Source organism: Panthera onca, chromosome E3, assembly GCF_046562875.1.
Source record: "Panthera onca isolate mPanOnc1 chromosome E3, mPanOnc1 haplotype 2, whole genome shotgun sequence".
In the NCBI taxonomy this organism is placed as follows: Eukaryota; Metazoa; Chordata; class Mammalia; order Carnivora; family Felidae; genus Panthera; species Panthera onca.
This window is the reverse complement of record NC_138354.1, coordinates 6,530,267-6,547,915: the sequence shown is the minus strand read 5'-3', so window position 1 is coordinate 6,547,915 and position 17,649 is coordinate 6,530,267. Positions and strand designations below refer to the sequence as shown.

The 17,649-nt window shown below is 52.6% G+C and overlaps 1 protein-coding gene across 4 annotated transcripts; it reads left to right on the top strand.

Moving 5' to 3' along the window:
• Positions 1 to 15: 15 nt before the first annotated feature.
• On the top strand, positions 16 to 17,546 carry PTCD1 (pentatricopeptide repeat domain 1). Of its 4 annotated transcripts, none has more exons than XM_060649475.3 (9): positions 16 to 140; positions 2,417 to 2,904; positions 5,407 to 5,547; positions 8,608 to 8,826; positions 10,602 to 10,703; positions 12,616 to 13,323; positions 14,380 to 14,496; positions 15,191 to 15,373; positions 17,051 to 17,546. In XM_060649475.3, the coding sequence occupies exons 2-9, from the start codon at positions 2,440 to 2,442 to the stop codon at positions 17,231 to 17,233; spliced, it is 2,118 nt and encodes a 705-aa protein (XP_060505458.3). In that variant the 5' UTR covers positions 16 to 140; positions 2,417 to 2,439; the 3' UTR covers positions 17,234 to 17,546. The 4 variants fall into 4 exon arrangements, with proteins under 4 accessions (XP_060505458.3, XP_060505456.3, XP_060505455.3 ...); XM_060649473.3 differs by having other exon boundaries at positions 18 to 173; XM_060649472.3 differs by having other exon boundaries at positions 19 to 161.
• Positions 17,547 to 17,649: the final 103 nt, after the last annotated feature.

Here is a 17,649-nt window from a genome sequence, read left to right as displayed (position 1 = left end):
GCCAGGCCCGACTAGCTGCCCGCCGATCTCCTGCCTCTCCTCGCTGCATCGGATAACCTGCATCCGCGCGCAGCGGGTGGGGAGTTCGCGCAGCGGACTGAGCCTGCGCGAAGTCGGCGGAGACGCGTGCCTACGGGAAGGTGGCCGGGAAGGAGGGCCTGGTGCGCGGCGCTGTGAGGCGGGCACGCGAGTGGGGGCGACGCGGCGGGGTGACGCGGGGCCGCACTGGGGGTGACGCGGGGCTGGAAGTCCGGGCTGCGTTCTCTGGGCCAGACTTTTCGAGTGGGAGCCCATTTGACCTTTCCTGGAGCCCAGTACTTGGGCCGGGACAGGACAGGGGCCGCGAGTGTCACCGTCTGGGTCGGAGTGGGGGACATCTAGTGAGACGACCGAGGCTCTAAAGGCCGGTGTGGAGTGGTCGGGCTGGCCAAAGGGCCCCTGGGAGCGTCTGCCGAGGGGCGGATCCCCCAGAGTGGCCAGCGGCAGCGCGTCACTAAATCAGGGGTTATTAGCTTGGGCAGGTTAATGAACTTGGGGAGGAAGAAAATTACACCTTTAATTTTCTCTGTGTGAAATGAGCATTTCCTTCCGTGACGGAGTAACGTTAGCAGTGCCCTAAACTAAGTCGTGATTTCCAGTGGGGAGGAGGGTAAATGATGGTTGGACATAGAGTATCTGCAACTACTTACAAGCTATCATTTACGCCCATCACTGCTTTGACAGGTTGACAGAATCTTGGTATTCAGTGTGTTGCAAAAGCAGCATATAAACTAACGTAGCATGAGTGCGTTTTCAAAACGTTTTGATACCTATTTTGATATCATTGGGTTTTTTTTTTCTTGCAGTGCTATGTGTTTCATTTAATGCATATAAGCACTTTATTTAATATGGCTACCTGAAAATTTTAAATTATATATGTGCTCACGTTATATTTCTGTTAGAGTTGCAGGCCTCATCCAACGTGGAAAAGGCCCTTTGTGCTAATGTCACTAGGGTGGTGGTCAAAAGAGGCTGTCCAATATCTTACTCGGACCTGGGTTGGAAGTCAGCCCAGTTCCACAGCTGGCTGGTCTTACCTTGATATTACACTGTACTGCGGCAGGACCCCCCAGCCAGTTGCTCCCCTTCCTGAGCCTCAGTTACTAATCTGTTCAATCTGCAGTCACTTCTGCAGTCTTACCAACTGTGACCTTCTAATATAACTAGATCCTAAAATATTTTCAGGCTGGCTATTCTGGTGTTTTTTCTTTATTAAAGAGTTTCAAGTATGCAGACCAGGATGTCTAGCTGTCCAATAGAAATACAGTGCGAGCACATACGTGATTTAAAATTTTCAAGTACTCGTGTTATTATAAAGTTTAAAAATTGGGAAACTCATGTTAATTTTCTTTAGCCCAGTATGTCCAAAATTATTTCAAAATGTCATGTCAAAAGATTATCGTGTATATATTTTACCTTCTTTTTTTTTTTTTGGACACAGTCTTTGAAATCTGGTGTGTAATTTGTACTTAAAGCACATCTTCATTCAGACTCGGCATGTTTTAAGTGTTCAGTAGCCACGTGTGGCCAGTGGCCACTATATTGGACAACACACCTCTAGTCCATTTACCCACAGATTTTGCAGGAAAGACACGTTTGAATTAACTTCCCTGTGCAGAGGCCCAGAATGCTGACAAATTTTTTCCTAATAATACATTATAATAGCTACGATTTCTAAAATTTCTATTAAATGAAATGTGCTAAAAATACCTCATTTAATCTTTACCCTCGTGGTGAGGTCGGTAGGATTATCCTCACTTTTTAAGTTTTTTTTATTTTTTTAATGTTTATTTATTTATGAGAGAGCGAGCGTGAGTGGGGGAGAGAATCCTAAGCAGCCTCCAGGCTCCAAGCTGTCAGCACAGAGCAGATGCCGGGTTTGAACTCACGAACCGCGAGATCATGACCTGAGCTAAAGTTGGACGCTTAACTGACTGAGCCACCTAGGCACCTCGGATTATCTGTATCTTGCAGCTGATGATATCTAGGCACAGGAAGGTCAAGTAATGGGCCTAGTCCCACAGGACTCAAACTCAGCTCTAACTTCAGTCCCCGATCTCTTAAATCATGGCTTGATAATATCAATAGCTTATGTCTGTCGGGTGTTTACTATGCCAGCACCATGCTGCAGGCCATGTATCCGAAGCCTCATTTGATCATTGCCACAGTGCTGTAGTTGACCCCAGTTTACAGGTGAGGAGACTGAGACCAGAGCAGCCAGTGCTGGGAGACTCGTGGATGATGGTTTGGCAAAACTGAAATCTGAACCTGGGCTTTCTAATCTCAGAGCTTGTGCTTGTACTCACTTCTGTGTCCTCTTTCTGCCTTTTGTGACTACAAGACCAGTTAGACTTCATTCTTTTTCTGACCTTGCCAGGCCCTAGAGGGGAAAAGCCAGAGATGGACCTTGTGAGATTCGCCCGGCTCTTCTCCGGCCCTCGCCCAGTGGGACTGTATGCCCTTCAGCACCTTGACCATCTCAGAGCCAAATGGGCAGGAGGCAGGGAGGGGCCTAAATGGCTGAGGGCTGCGGGGCTGACACAAGCCTGCAGCAGCTCTCCCTCTCAACTGCCCCTTGGCCAGGGGAACCAGAAGAACAGGAGCAGCGTCAGCTCTGACCTGAGCCAGCCCGGCCCCATGGCCACTCAGGAGGAAGAGGAAGAGAGCTTTGGGACCCTCTCCAACAAATATTCCTCAAGGAGAATGTTCCAAAAATCGACAGCCCAGTTGTATAACCTACGGCTCAGGGAACAGAGTGCTGACGAAGATGAGGAGAGGGACCTGGAGCCAAAGCCATGGCGGGGCCGGAAAAACACCCCTTACTGGTACTTCTTCCAGTGCAAACACCTGATCAAAGAAGGAAAGGTGAGGGAACCTTTGGATTCTGCTGCTCCTGGGTCTACTTCTTGGTAGTTCAGTATTCTTGAGGGGCCACCTTACCTTCCCTATCTCTAAATATTTGGATGCTCAGGGCTCTTCTCTGTCCTCACTCACCCTGGGTGCTGCACTAGGTGACCCACCAACCCCCTTGCTGTCAGGGTCCCCCTCCTTGTTACAGTTCTCATGTTGGTATCCTCAGCCCATCCTTCCCAATCTGCATATCCAGCTACCTCACCATCTCCCTTACACTTACCCACATTCATCTGAAGGTTTTGTTCACAGCCTTGTTTTCCCTGCACTGTGTTCATCTCACTAAATGGCGATGCCTCTCAGGCCAGATGTCTTCAGGCCATCCCCAACTCTTCTCTTTCTCTCACCAGCTCCAGGTTCAAGATGTTTCCAGTCCTAACACTTCCCTCAGGGCTACCCCTAGCCTTAACCTCAGCCCCTCAGCCATCAAAACCCTGGTCACTGGGCTCCCTGCTGCTCATACCACCTCTTTCTCCCACATCTGCTTGCAGCAGAGAGCCATCCTATTAAAGCAGAAAGAAGATTGTTATTTTTCTTTCCAGGACTCTCAATGTGTTCAATGACATTGATGTTCATCTTATTAAGTATAGATAAAGACATTGCATTTATGTTTAAAAATCTCTTAGAGGTGTGTGTTGAAGATTTGGGGAGTGAAATGATGCAATGTCTGGAATTTGCTTTAAAAAATTCAGTTTGGGGGGCGCCTGGGTGGCTCAGTCGGTTAAGCGGCCGACTTCGGCTCAGGTCGTGAGTTCGAGCCCCGCGTCGGGCTCTGTGCTGACAGCTCAGAGCCTGGAGCCTGTTTCAGATTCTGTGTCTCCCTCTCTCTGACCCTCCCCTGTTCATGCTCTGTCTCTCTCTGTCTCAAAAATAAATAAAACATTTAAAAAAAAAATAAAATAAAAAATAAAAAATTCAGTTTGGAAGGGGTGGGAACAGGGTATGGTGAAACAAGATTGGCTGAACATTCATCATCATTGTAGTTCTATTCTCTTTACTTTTGTGTGCATTTGAACTTTTCTTTCTTTTCTTTTTTATTTAACGTTTACTGATCTTGAGAGAGAGAGAGAGTGTGAGCAAAGGAGGGGCAGAGAGAGAAAGGGAGAGGGAGAATCCCAAGCAGGCTCCGCACTGTCAGTACAGAGCCTGATGTGGGGTTCGATCTCACTTACTGCAAGATCACGACCTGAGCCGAAATCAAAAGTCAGACGCTTAACAAACTGAACCACCCAGGCACCCCTATTTGAACTTCTCCGTAATGAAAAGTTGAGAAACAGAGAAGTCAAAGCCTCACAATAGCTTATGAAGGCTGCAAGATCTGCCTTCCACCCTCCTTAGCTTTCCGCTCATCTCCCCCTCCCTCACTGTGCCACAGCCATTCTGGCCTCCTCTCTGCTTCTCCAACTCCCAGGGAGACTCCTGCCTCAAGCCTTTTGCACTGGCTGTTTTCTCAGATAGCTGCATGGTTCCTTCCCTCGCCTCCTTCAGATCGCTGTTCTGTCATCTTCTGGTTGAGGCCCTGCTTGGCTGTCATACCTAAAACTGAATCTCCCATACCCTTCTTTTGGCACTGCTTGCTTTATTTTTGTTTTAAAACCTATCACCATTTGACACAGTGTATATTTTTCTTAGTTATCTCATTTGGTGTCTCTTTCCACACTAGAAGATGTGTTCCATGAGGGATCTCCCTCTTGTTCATAGCTGTATCCCAGCGAATAGACTTTGCCTGGTACATAGTAGGATTCAGTAATTACTGGCTGAACCGACGGACAAAGAAAATAATTAAGTTGTAAAGGAGTGAATTGAGGATTTAAAGGGGGTGGTATAGGAGTAGGGATGGGGTAGAGACGACTATGGGCCAAGGGGATTTGCAGCCAGAGGAAGCTAGTCATTCAGGGCTGCTGTCTTGTGCCATCTCAGGAGGCTGCTGCTGTGAATGGCCCCCTGTGATTGTGCAGCACAGTGGCCCTGAGTGTACCTACCAAACTGGCCAGAACCCAGTCTCCCATCCAGCTTAGACCCAGGGGGCTGGCACTACAGATGGGGTCACCAAGGAAGCAGGGGGAGGGCAGATTCCGGGATCTGCAGAATATTTTCTGAGGACTTAGTGAGGATGAGGCCCTGGCTCCACTCTAGGCCCACAGACAGGCAAAGACATGGCCCTGCCTTTGAGGAGTTTAACATCTGGCTGGAGGGAAGGCAGGCATGGCACGGGGACTGAGAGCTTTTGTAGGTGGTGGGAGTTTAGGGGGCTTTTCTTCCTGGCCACCAGGAAGCTCCCTTGTTGCAGAGCACAGGAACCAAGAAGCTGGTGGCAGAGGCCCAGGGCGGATGTGTGGCTCCCGGGCACGCCTGGGAGGGTCCCTCAGTCTCAGTCTCCTTCCCTTTTGCTGAGGGTCTCTGAGGCTGACCTGAGCCCCCTCCCATGTCCCCCCCTCCCCCCCTCCCCCCCACCAGCTGGCAGAGGCCCTGGAGCTGTTTGAGAGGCAGATGCTGAAGGAGGAGCGACTCCAGCCCCTCGAATGCAACTACACGGTGCTGATCGGGGGCTGTGGGCGAGCCGGATACCTGAAGAAGGCCTTCAGGCTCTACAATGATGTGAGTGGGGGCTGGGGCACGGGGCCAGAGGGCTAATGCTCCAAAGAGCATGGGCTTTAGAGTCAAAAGGAGCTGGGTGCGTATCATGAGATGTCACCTGCTGCTGCATTACCCTGGTCAGACCGTTTAACCTTCCCAGCCTCTGTTTCATCATCTGTAAATTGGAGGTGGTCTTGGAAGATTACATGAATTTGTAAGTCCTCCTACCAGGGCAGGCGCCACCCGACCTCTTCCTTTTCCACTGCTACCCACCCCCAGTTTGTTTCTCCTCCTTACCCCCCACGCTCTATGCACATGCACACCCTTCTTTCAGAAAAAAAGGGCTTTTACTTCTCTTGGAAGATAATTTTACTTTATATTCATCCACTTCTTGTGTTGTATTTATCACTCGCAGAGCCAGGAAGCTGTTTCTTTTGTGAGTCAGGAGAGAGCTTTGCCAAAGAGGATAGTAGACTCCAGTATAAGAGACCCCATCCTCTCTTGGAGCCAGAAGCTGGGAGCATCCTTTCTCCCAGCAGGACTTGTTGGCATCCCTCGGCTGGTCATTTGGGATGCTCTTACTGTAGGCCTGATCATCCCTGGTTGGAAGCAAGGGGGAAGAGTTGTGGTTACAAATGATAAAGTAACGTGTCCTCTAAAAAACCTAATTAAATACCATGGTGTAGAAAGACATGATCAGCTAGCCAGCAAAGAGCATTCAGGTGGTAAGTGAGGGGCAGGTGGGGCCAGAGAGTGTTTATTGTGGTTCTTGGTAAACAGTCCAGTAGCGGGCACTTCCTTACACTTGGGGGATCCTTAAGGGAATTGGCACATGTCACCTCAGAGAAGATCAGTTCATTCTTTTTATTCTCTATCAATTTGCTGCTTTTTTTCCCCGATAAACTTTTTATTTTGGAATAAGTTTAGATTTATAAAAAAGCTACAAAGATATGTGTTCCCAAATACCTCTCACCTAGCTAATCCCCATATTAACATCTTACATAGTGAAGGTACATTTGTCAAAACTAAGAAACCACCACTGGCACATTACTGTTAACCAAACTCCAGACTTTACTTGGATCTCACCACTTTTTCCATTGATATCCTCTTTCTATTCCTGTATCCAGTCTGGGTTCTCATACTGGCTTCTCCATTTTGTGATTATTATTATTTTTTTTGAGTTTCCTTTTTTTTCCCCCCCTGTGACGTTGACAGATTTAGGGAGTGCTGGTCAAGGATTTTATAGAATGTCTCTCAATTTGTACTTTTTTTTTTTAATTTAAATTTTATTTTTTAAAATTTGCATCCAAATTAGTTAGCATATAGTGCAACAATGATTTCAGGAGTAGATTCCTTAATGCCCCTTACCCATTTAGCCCATCCCCCCTCCCACAACCCCTCCAGTAACTCTCAGTTCTCCATATTTATGAGTCTCTTATGTTTTGTCCCCCTCCCTGTTTTTATATTACTTTTGTTTCCCTTCCCTTATGTTCATCTGTTTTGTCTCTTAACGTCCTCACACGAGTGAAGTCATGTGGTATTTGTCTTTCTCTGACTAATTTCACTTAGCATAATACCCTCCAGTTCCATCCATGTAGTTGCAAATGGCAAGATTTCATTCTCTTTGATTGCCGGATAATACTCCATTGGATATATATGCCACATCTTATTCATTCATCCATCAATGGATATTTGGGCTCTTTCCATCCTTTGGCTATTGTTGATAGTGCTGCTATAAACATGGGGATGCATGTGTCCCTTCGAAATAGCACACCTGTATCCCTTGGATAAATACCTAGTAGTGCAATTGCTGGGTCGTAGGGTAGTTCAATTTTTAGTTTTTTGATCAATTTGTACTTTCTTGTGATGAGGTTGGGGTTATGGGCTTGGGGAAAGAATATCACAGAGGTGAAGTGCCCTCTTCACTTCGTGTCACGGGACCTATCACAAATGACATTACCTTTTTGGTCACTTGGTGAAAGTAGTGTTTGCCAGGTCTCCCCACCTGTACTGGTTTTCCTTTTCCATTTTTCTGTGGGTGTCCTTCGCAGCTGTTACTACTGTTGTTGGTTACTTATTTGTCTGGTATGATCCTTCCTGTCTAGAGCATGAGCTCAATGAATACAAGCTGTGCCTGTCCTGGTAACCACTGGTGGCCAGTGCCTGGCTTGTAGGAAGTCCTCATACATGTCTGTTGTATATGTGAGTCCACACAGAGCACGCATCATCCGTCCTCAAAGTCAGGATCACCATCCTCATTTTTCAGAGGAGGAAACGGAGGCCCTGGGAGATAAAGTGCTATGTCCAGAGTTACCCTGCTTGAGAGTACTGGAGCTGGGATTTGAGCCCCAAACGGCCTGACTCTAAAAAGAAGTTTCTTTACACTCCTCTGCAAGCAGCTTGTCACCTGCCCTCGGTCAGGTGGCCTTTGTCTGGGAAATAGCACTTGGCTTTACCAGGAGCTTCTCAAACTCGAGCTTGCTCAGTCACCTGGAGGGCTTCATAAGCACAGCATCAGCCTCACTCCTGGGTGTGTGACTCTACAGGGTGGGGGATCCTGAGATGTGCTGCTAGTGTGGGGGCCACTCTCCTACCTGGCCCTTGCAACAGCCTTTCAAGATGATGGTATCACCCCCATTTTTCCAGTGAGGAGCTAGCTTGCCCGTGACCACTCAGTTAGGAAATGTGGGAGCAGGGGTTTGATTGTTCCCTCCTACCTTTCCCCGGACCACATCCACACCATGGATCTTCACAGTCAGTGTGACCTCGTCGGCCAGTGGGTGGGAGCATCTGGAGGATCCTGCTAAAAGCGTCTCAGGCCCAGAGTGGGCTGATGGCCATGGGGAGGGTGACTTTGGTGCATCTGGAGTGCAGGGTTAGCTTTCAGAGTCCCTCTGGCTGAGTCAGGGTTTTGGAGAAGTAGGCCCTGGCATATTGCTCAGCTCCACCTTAGCACAGGCCCTGCTGGGGGCCTGTTTAATGGAGGAACAGAGTCCTGTCTAGCTTCCTCTCAGGGCAGCTTGTCACCTGTGTGTCCAGCTGACCCCAGAGCCACTTCCAAGTTTCTTCCCATCAATGCAGATGAAAAAGCGGGACCTGGAGCCCTCAGATGCCACATATACGGCCCTGTTCAACGTCTGCGCTGAGTCCCCCTGGAAGGACTCTGCTCTGCAGAGTGCCCTGAAGCTCCGGCAGCAGCTCCAGGCCAGAAACTTCCAGCTCAACTTGAAAACATACCATGCACTGCTGAAGATGGCCGCCATGTGCGCAGACCTCAGGATGTGCCTCGATGTGTTCAAGGTGAGGGTGCCTCTTCCTTCCTCATCCCCCGCTTGGGGCCAGTCTCACGTGGCAGGTGTGAGGTTGTGGCTGCGTCCCTCGTGCAGGGGTCAGGCGTGGCTTCACGACTCAGAGGCCTCGTGGGACACATAAAGAGGCCCCTCCCCTGTGCAGGCAGGTTGTGTGTGCCGCTGTGTGCTGTGTCTCCCTGTGCGGGACTCGGTGGTGCCGCAGAGGAGGGCGGGGCTTCATAGCGCTGAGGGCAAGTCAACGCCCAGCAGGGCAGGCCTCCTGCCTAGAGAGAGCAGTGGGAAGAAAAATCCTGGTTTCTGGGAGGGCGGAGTCTGGCAGGTCAGTGTGCCAGGTTTGAGGGGAGCAGGTGAGTGGGCTCATGGGAGTGCTGAGCAGGGGCCTGAATGCCTCAGGGCTTTGGCCTGCAGCCTCTTTTATTCCCCAGCTGCAGGGTTTTTATCTCCAGTCTGGAGAAGGAGACAGTGAGGGAGGTTTAAGCACGAGGACCGAGAGCAGGGTGGTGGTTCTGCATTCTCAGGTTGTGAAGGGAGATAAACATGAGTTAACACCCAGACAAAGGCTCATGGGAAGCAGGGAAGGCTCTAGGTGCCTACGACCAAACCTCAGGAGAACTGGACACACCCTTGGCAGCGTTGTCTTCCCTCAGGGCCGGCCTGCTCTCTACTTTTAAGTTCTGTCTCACTCTTCCCATGGCTGACCGACGCTTTTCCTCACTACTCCAGTGAGCTCCCACCTGCGCACTGCAGGAGCCAGGACCCGATGGAGTGTCTAAGTACCATGTGGTGCGGGACAGCCTTTGACCAGTCCCTGGGTTGGCTGCCTTGAGCCGGCCTGGCCTGTGGGAGAGGCAGGATCATGGGGTCTCAAGTCTGGAGACCTCCCTGAGTGACAAATCCCTCTAAAGGGTGCTGTGTGAGAGGCTGGTGCCTGAAGCTTCCAGAAGAGGGCGGTGTGGCTGATAGGTCTCTGACCTGTCCAGAGATGGCATTGGTATTTTATGCAGGTCACTCTGGCTGATGGGGGAGAAGGCCCAGTTCAGAAAGAGCAGTGATTGTCCAGGAAGAGGGAGCATAAACTAGAAGCTCACTGAGATGGAAGAGTTGGTGACTGAGGGGGAGACGGGAGAGCGGCAGCAGACCGGAAGGGTGGGAACACCCATGCTCACAAGAGGGACAGAGGAAGACAGGCTTAAGGAGACTCTGAGGTGCTGAGTGGTGGAAGAAATTTCAAGAAGTCTGGCCAACCCCGACAGGCCCGGGAGAGGCCAGCACCATGAGCGCGTACCATGTGCAGGCCCCACACCTTTTGGTAGGGTTGTTCCAAAAGTCCTCTAAGGCACGTCCTACCCGTGACCCCACTCTACAGATGAGGAAGCTGAGGCCAGGGAGCTTAATGCCTTTCCCACGCTCACAGCTGGCCTATGGCGAAGCTGGGACCTAAAGCCAGTTCTGTGCAGAGCCAGTGCCTCAAGCACAGGGGCTAGAAGTGGCTGCAGGGATGGTCTTTGCCAAGGAGCTGCACAAAAGTGATTGCTTCGGCCAGGAAGAGCAGCCTAGAAGGAGGGGAGGACGGAGTGCAGGCAGCAGCTGGATGGCTGTGCTCAGGAGCTTGTTCTGAGCCACTCTAGAGCCAGATTCAGGTCCCACCTCTTCAGGAGGCACAGCCTGGGGTGCGCTAGGAGTGTCTGCCCTGAGTCAGCCCCGTCGGGCCCAGCACTGGGCTCTGCCACAGGTTCTCAGTGTGACCTCTGTTCCCTCCCCCAGGAAATTGTCCAGAAAGGGCATGCAGTCACCGAGAGGACCTTCAGCTTGCTGCTCATGGGCTGCATCCAGGACAAGAAGACGGGTTTTCGATATGCCCTGCAGGTCTGTCCCTCCCAGCTCTGCCTTCCTACCTCTCCCGCTGTGCACCTGTGTCAGGTGCAGATGATGATGCGTGCATTTGTGATGGCCCTGTGCTGGGTGTTTTTATATTTGTGGCATTTTGGCCTCTGCAAAGCACATGGCTTCCCACCGTTTTACAGATGGCAGGGAGAGGAGGCCCTCAGACGCGGCATGGCTGACCCCCAAGTGAGGGCATAGCCAGTCCTCTCCCACTCTACCGAGTGGCCTTCTGTGCAGCTAGCTCAGATCGGCTATGCTCACGGTCTCTGAATGCCCATAGCACCCTTACCCAGAGTGCTTGTTCAGCCCACCTCCCTCAGGCCCCCACTCAGCATCTCTGCAGGTGGGACCCAGGGGTCTGCATTTAATCCTAAGAGATTCTCATGGACATCGAAGTTGAGACACACTGCTCTGATTCCACCTCAGGTCCCCCGAGAGAACCCCCCTAATGAAGTGGGGTGGTGGTATTAGGAATGGTACCACAGCTGCTTTCGTGGCTTCTTACAGGTGGGGAGGACCCAGAGCTCACCTAGAGCCCTCCCACTTAAGGCGGGGCCCACAGACTGGCAGCTTAGCTTCACCTGGGAGTTTGCCAGAGAAGTAGGGTCTCAGCCCCACCTGGGCCTACTGCGTCTAGATCAGCATTTCAACAAGATCCCCAGGTGACTGATCCACATGGAGTGTGAGCCCCAGTGACCTGGGACAGCCCTGACCAAAAGCTCGCCTTCCCTCTGCAGACTCCCTGGAAGCAGTAGCTTTATAGTGAAAATCAGCCAAGATCTTGTTCCTCCCTTTCCTTGTTCTAGATCTGTTTTAGTTAGAGGTAGTTTGTAAAGCTAATAGCTGGTTTGTGTTTTGCACCTATTAAACTGCTCAAGCTAGGCACCAATAGCCCCGTTTTACAGACAAAGAAACTGAGGCTCACAGAGGTTAAGAAACTTGCTTAAGGTCCCAGAGCTACGAAGCAGAGCTGGGATTTGAACCCACGTCCGTCTGACTCTTAGAGCCCAAGCCCCCACTAAACCTCAGTTCTGTCAGCGTTTCCCATGGGGGTACCTGCTGAGACCCTTGCCCTTCTTAAATCCCTGTCTGATGGGCAGCAGATGTCTTGCAAGCTGCACCCACCTGGGCCTGACCAGCCCTTACCTTGTCTGCACACTTACCCTGACAAGGATAGGAAGTCGGATATGAGCTCTCATCCCACTGAAGGTGGCCTTCTTTTGAGCCCACAAAGGCAGTGAGACCAGTGAGCCCTGTGTGGCATCTCATGACATCTTAGCAATGGCGTGGTTTTGGTGTCAGACTGACCCAGACATGATCAGGGCAGTCCTCTGTGGAAAACACACTTGAGTGTGCAAGGCACTGTGCTGTGGGATAAAAATGATCTCAAGAGGAAACAGGGCTGCCAGCTTGTGAGGCACTCTTCCTGGTTGAGTCCCCTTCCACTGTGCCTGCTCTCCAGGAAGTGTGAGAAGGCTGCACGGGGCAGGGCACACAGTGAGCACCCAGGAAGTACAACTAAATCCAGTTCTTAAGTCATTCTAGACTCTTCCGGAACCTAGCCTCTCTGATCATCCCTCCCCAGAGGAGTACAGAGAAGGCAGGCAGAGACCCAGGGCAAAGTCTGTTCCCAGTACAGGGGCCTTGGGAGAGGACAGAGAGATGAAATTGCGAGAACAGTTTTGGGGTAAACTAGAGGGAGGACAGGGGTCCTCCAGAGAGTCCTCAGATTCTCAGGATTCTCAGTTGTCTAGAACCTGGCGTTGGATTAGATACTGTCTAGCTCCTTCCTGTGCCCTTTGCATTTACCGAATGGTTGTTGACTCCCTGTGCCGGCTCTGCCGAGGGCTTTTCTGAGAAGGAGCACAGGGCCAAGCTTGTCTCTCCCCGGTAGGTGTGGAGGCAGATGCTGAGTCTGGGGCTGCAGCCAAGCCAGCATGGCTACAACCTGCTCCTGGGGGCAGCTCGAGACTGCGGCCTGGGGGACCCGGAGGTGGCCTCGGCACTGCTCCTGAGGCCCAGGGAGGAGACAGTCTTGCTCCAGCCCCTTGCAGGTGGGTTTCGGGCAAGGAGGAGAGCCCAGGCCCAGGGGGGCGACGGCATGTCAGTCAGGCTGGACGTGGAGGCCCTGGAGAGGCAGCTGTTTCTGGAACCTTCTCAGGTGCTTGAGGGCCCTCTGGAGCCTCAGGAAGCCAGAGGCCCCAGCAAGGCCCAGCCCGAGGTGGAAACCAAGACAGAGCCTGACCACATGGTGGCCCTCACTTCTTTGGCCCCAGAGCCTTCTCCCCGGGGGCCGGAGACCAACCTCCTGACATTGGGAGCAGTCTCCCCAGCTGTGGTCTCCTTTGGGACTGTGACCACCCCGGCTGACCGGCTAGCCTTGATGGGGGGCCTGGAGGGCTTCCTGGGCAAGATGGCAGAGCACGGGCTCCGACCCAACATCAAAACCCTCACACTGCTTGCTGAGGTGGTGGAGCCCGGGAGTCCCGCGGAGTCCTCACTGCTGACCGTCCTGGACATGCACCAGGTGGAGGCTGATGTGACGTTCTTCAACACGCTGATGAGGAAGAAGAGCAAGCTTGGAGATCTGGAGGGGGCGAAGGTGAGGGGCTCAGAGGCAGGCACCAGGTTCAAGGCTGCGGTCCCTCCTTTCCCTTCCCTCCTCTGACCTTCTGACTGCAGGACCTGGCTCCCCTGCAGGGTGTGTCATCCGTTCCTGCAGTAGGTGGCCAGACTGTCTGGGGCCTCTGTTCTGGGCCTGGGCCTGAGCCTGGGCTTGGGCAAAGCTGACAGTCGAACGGTGAACCAGCCAGCCACTCTCCCTATCCCCGTTGAAGAGCTCCCAGGTGGGTGGAGGCAGACATCAAACATCCTCACACTGCTGAGGGGCACATGGGACACGTGGCCTAAGAGGCTGGTGGCTCCCAAGTGTGCCCACCCTTCAGCCACAACCCCTGACACACACACACTGATTTAGCCCTCTGTGTTAAATGCTGTTCTACAAGCTTCCCATCCTTTCCTCTCTTCACTGGCTGCACCACAAGGCTGTGCTGGTACAAGGCTTCCCCATTTCACAGACGGGGACATGGGACTCCTCGTGGGATTTTGTCCATGTGTCTTTGTCACGTCTCTTTTGTCAGAGCACTGACCTGGGCTCTTGTGGGCTCTTGTGTCCTGTGAAGAGACACAGCCTCTGCCTTCAGGCCCTCAGTGCAGAGCACACCTTCTAGACAAGGTAAACATGACAGAACCCCTCCCTGAGCCAGGCAGGCTGCGAGGCCATCTTCTTCCGCAGCCCCTGGCCCGGGCAGCCTCGGCCGTTACTTCCCACGCTGTTGTTGGCGCTGTCTCCCGCCTTAGACACTGAAGGCCGGAGGCCAGGATGGATGACCGACAGTGGAACAGAGACAGGAATGTGAAGGGATTCATGTTCCCATTCATGTTCGGGGAGAAGGCAGGGTAGTCCTTACAGAGCAGCTGAACTCTGGGGAGCTGGGCTGAGAGCAGCATCTAGCGTGGCTGCAGAGGGGGCTGCGAGGCCCCCGAGCATTGCTGTGCCCCCGAGGCCTACAGCACCCAACCGGGGCTTCAACCAGGGAAGGCTCTGGCCGGGCCCGGTGGGTTACAGCTTACAGAAGTGCCATGTCTGTCCCCACAGGCTCTGCTGCCACTCCTGGCAAAGAGGGGGATCCTTCCCAACCTGCAGACGTTCTGCAACCTGGCCATTGGGTGCCACAGGCCGGGGGACGGCCTGCAACTACTCGCAGACATGAAGGTGAGTGGGTCCTGGCCAGGCCAGGTGCTGAGAATTCAGGGTGGGGCGGTACTTGGGAAGAGAGGGCCTGGGCCCTCCTGAACCCCCAGGCCTCTGCACCCAGACAGCATAAACAGTGTGCATGGGGGTGGGGAGTGGGGATGCTCTAGCTTCAAGTGTATAATGGTCATTGGCCCAATGTGAGAGAAAGTGGACCCTGGTCAGTTGCTGCAGGAGCCGGCATTGAAAGCATAGGGTGTGACAGTCTTCAAGGTGGCTGTGGTGGGAGAGATTGAGGGAGGTCGTGGGGAGAGACTAGGCCCGGTTCTGGAGGGACGGAAGGTATGACCGGAGCAGGGGTCTATCAGAACCTTGGGGGCAGGGGTTGCGGTAAACCTACAGCCAAGAGCCGAAGAGGTGGTCTGCACGTGGTTTACTGCCCGAGTCCACTGATTTCTGAGCAAGTTCTTCAGGGCTGAGAGGGTAGGATCCTCAGCTGGGTGGGCTGGGCCTGCCATGTGGGGCACACACTTTCCTCCTGGAGCAGGAAGGACAGCCCATCGTTGCCACAGGGTTCTTCCCTTCTTGCCCTGGTTGCTGGTCTGCAGAGCAGGCCTGAACGGCAAGGTAAGCCCCCTAGCCTGACACGCACGGTAGGCTGCTTTGTCCCAACAGTGGCCATCTCCTTGCTGATTGTATGTCTGTGATGTTCCAGAAATCCCAGATGACCCCCAACACCCACATCTACAGCACCCTCATCAACGCCGCCCTCAAGAGGCTGGACTACACCTATCTCATTGACATCCTGAAGGACATGAGGCAGAACAGAGTCCCGGTGAATGAGGTGGTCATCCGCCAACTGGAGTTTGCAGCCCAGTACCCACCCAGCTTTGATCGGGTGTGTGCACCAAGTTCCAACTCACCTGTCTTCTCTTTAACCACCCCTGCCTCTCCCCTCACCCCTAGGGCCGGCCTTTCAGCGGTGGAATTCCGTTGCTTTAAACTGTCAGTGGCTTCCCTTAGGAGAAATTCCAAATTCTTCAAAACACAGCCCGTGAGTCTCCGTCCCTGTGGCTCACTTCCTCTTAGGCTACTCTTCCCTGTATTCACGGTCAGTCCTACTGGCCTCTTTCCTGCCTTGGGGTTTTTGTATTCCCTCTGCCTTGATAGGCTCCCCGTTTTTCCCACAACTGGCTCTTCATCCTGTGGGCCTCAGTTTGAATGCCTCTTTTTCAGAGCTGCCCCACTACTGCTGTCCCTTCCCATCACGTACAGCACTGTTCCTTTTTGCCATGCTTCACAACCTGTCATTACACGTGCACGTGACTTTCACCTTTGCAAAACCATAAGCCCCTGGAGCTGGAGACTGCCTGGCTCTGCTGGCTCCCCGGGGCCTGCCCATTGCCCAGTGCCTAATACAGTCTGTTTGTCAAGTGAATGGGACAGCAGCAGCAGTGAAAGAATCTGCTTTGTACTGGCCACTTCTTTCCCTGTTGTTCTGAAGAGAGCAGGCTCGGGGGCAGGGTGGGGGTAGGGGGCTCAGATTTTAGGTCTACGGAGCCAGACTCTGTGTTGAGTGGCTCCAGAGCAGCTGTGGCCTGGAGGAAGGAGCACAATCCCAGGGGGTAGGGAGTCGGCAGGGACACAGCAAGGCATGGGTCAGGGACAGCCGTGCAGGTGCAATGCTGGAATGCCATTTTGAAGGCCCAGTAAGAATTCATGAGATGGCAGTAGAGAGCGTGCCTGGCAGAGGGCACAGCAGGGAGTATTTGGACAGTTGGTTAAGTCTTCTCATTGGTTCTTCCGAGTTATGTTATTTTGGATGCTAATCTTTTGTTGGCTCCATGTTGCAATATCTTCTAGTTCGTGGATCTGTCTCTTTACTCCGTGGTGTAGGGCCCTCGGGGCGTCTTCTCAGGTTCAGTCAAGTCACCGGACGACCACAGGCCCAAAGCTTATTGGATTCAAATCACATTTGTATTCCCTTACGACGGTGATGTATTTCCATTTGAGATGGTCAGGTTTTTGTTTTATGTACTTTTAGGCTGTATGAGATACATACAAATTTAGAATGGTTGAATCTTTTAAATCAGACTGTTTGTCATCATGTGGTAACAGTCTTCAACTTGGACATTTTTTGGGTTTTTTTGTACATATTCCTCTGCCAGCTTTCCTTTGGGATCAGCCAGGTTCATGCTGTTTGCTCCTTTCCTGCCTGCCTCTCCAGAGACCACTACAGCAGTGCTGAGAACGGAGAGAGGCACTCAGGCTGTGGAGGCAGAGTTAGCACCCGGGGATTCTAGCTTGGGGGGCTGGGGCGACGTCCCTGGTGTGGCACGGCAGCTCGTATTTCGAAGGAGTGTTAGCAGAGGAAGTCTGGTCTACCCCACAGCAGCTTTGTCTCTCTACATAAGCTGCTCAGGGACCAAACAACTCTTCTGCCCTCTCCCTTTAACCACCTAGGAGCAAGAACAGCTTCCCTGAGGCCTGAGCCAGCTGCCATGGCTTGGGATTAGCTACAGGTAGCCTGCAATGACCAATGGCTCCTCTGAACCCCATGCGTTTCCATTTGTAGTACAAAGAGAAAAACACCTACTTGGAGAAGATTGATGGCTTCCGAGCTTATTACAAGCAGTGGCTGAAAGTGATGCCAGCAGAGGAAACCCCCCACCCGTGGCAGAAGTTCCGGACCAAGCCCAAGGGGAACCAAGACGTCATCACTGAGGCTGACGTGGACAGAGGCCTTGGAGGCAGGTGAAGGGAGGCCCCGGGGGACTTCTGGCAGAGCTGGAACAGAGTGCGTGGTGTTTACCGGGCTCCATGGGAGCCCCGGGATGCTTTCCATAGCTGACCCACAAATGTGTTCCAGTGGCCTCCAGCGCAAGGGAATGGTCGGGCCCAGAGGAAGCGCTGCAGCATTCTGCAGGCATTGGTACGAGGACACACTGGGCCCAGGGCCTGACGAGTCCATGGCAGGTCCAAGAGCAAACCGGCTGACCTTGGCACGCCCTCTCAGGTCATCCTTGCCCCCATCACCGATGGGGAAAGTGAACTGGCTCAGAGTCACACAGCACCTACAAGGTGGAGTCAGGATTGAGTCCCAAGGGTGACGGGTCACTGGGGTCTGGTGCTCACCCACTGGGTTCTACAGATGGCTGGCTCTCTGAAAGAACA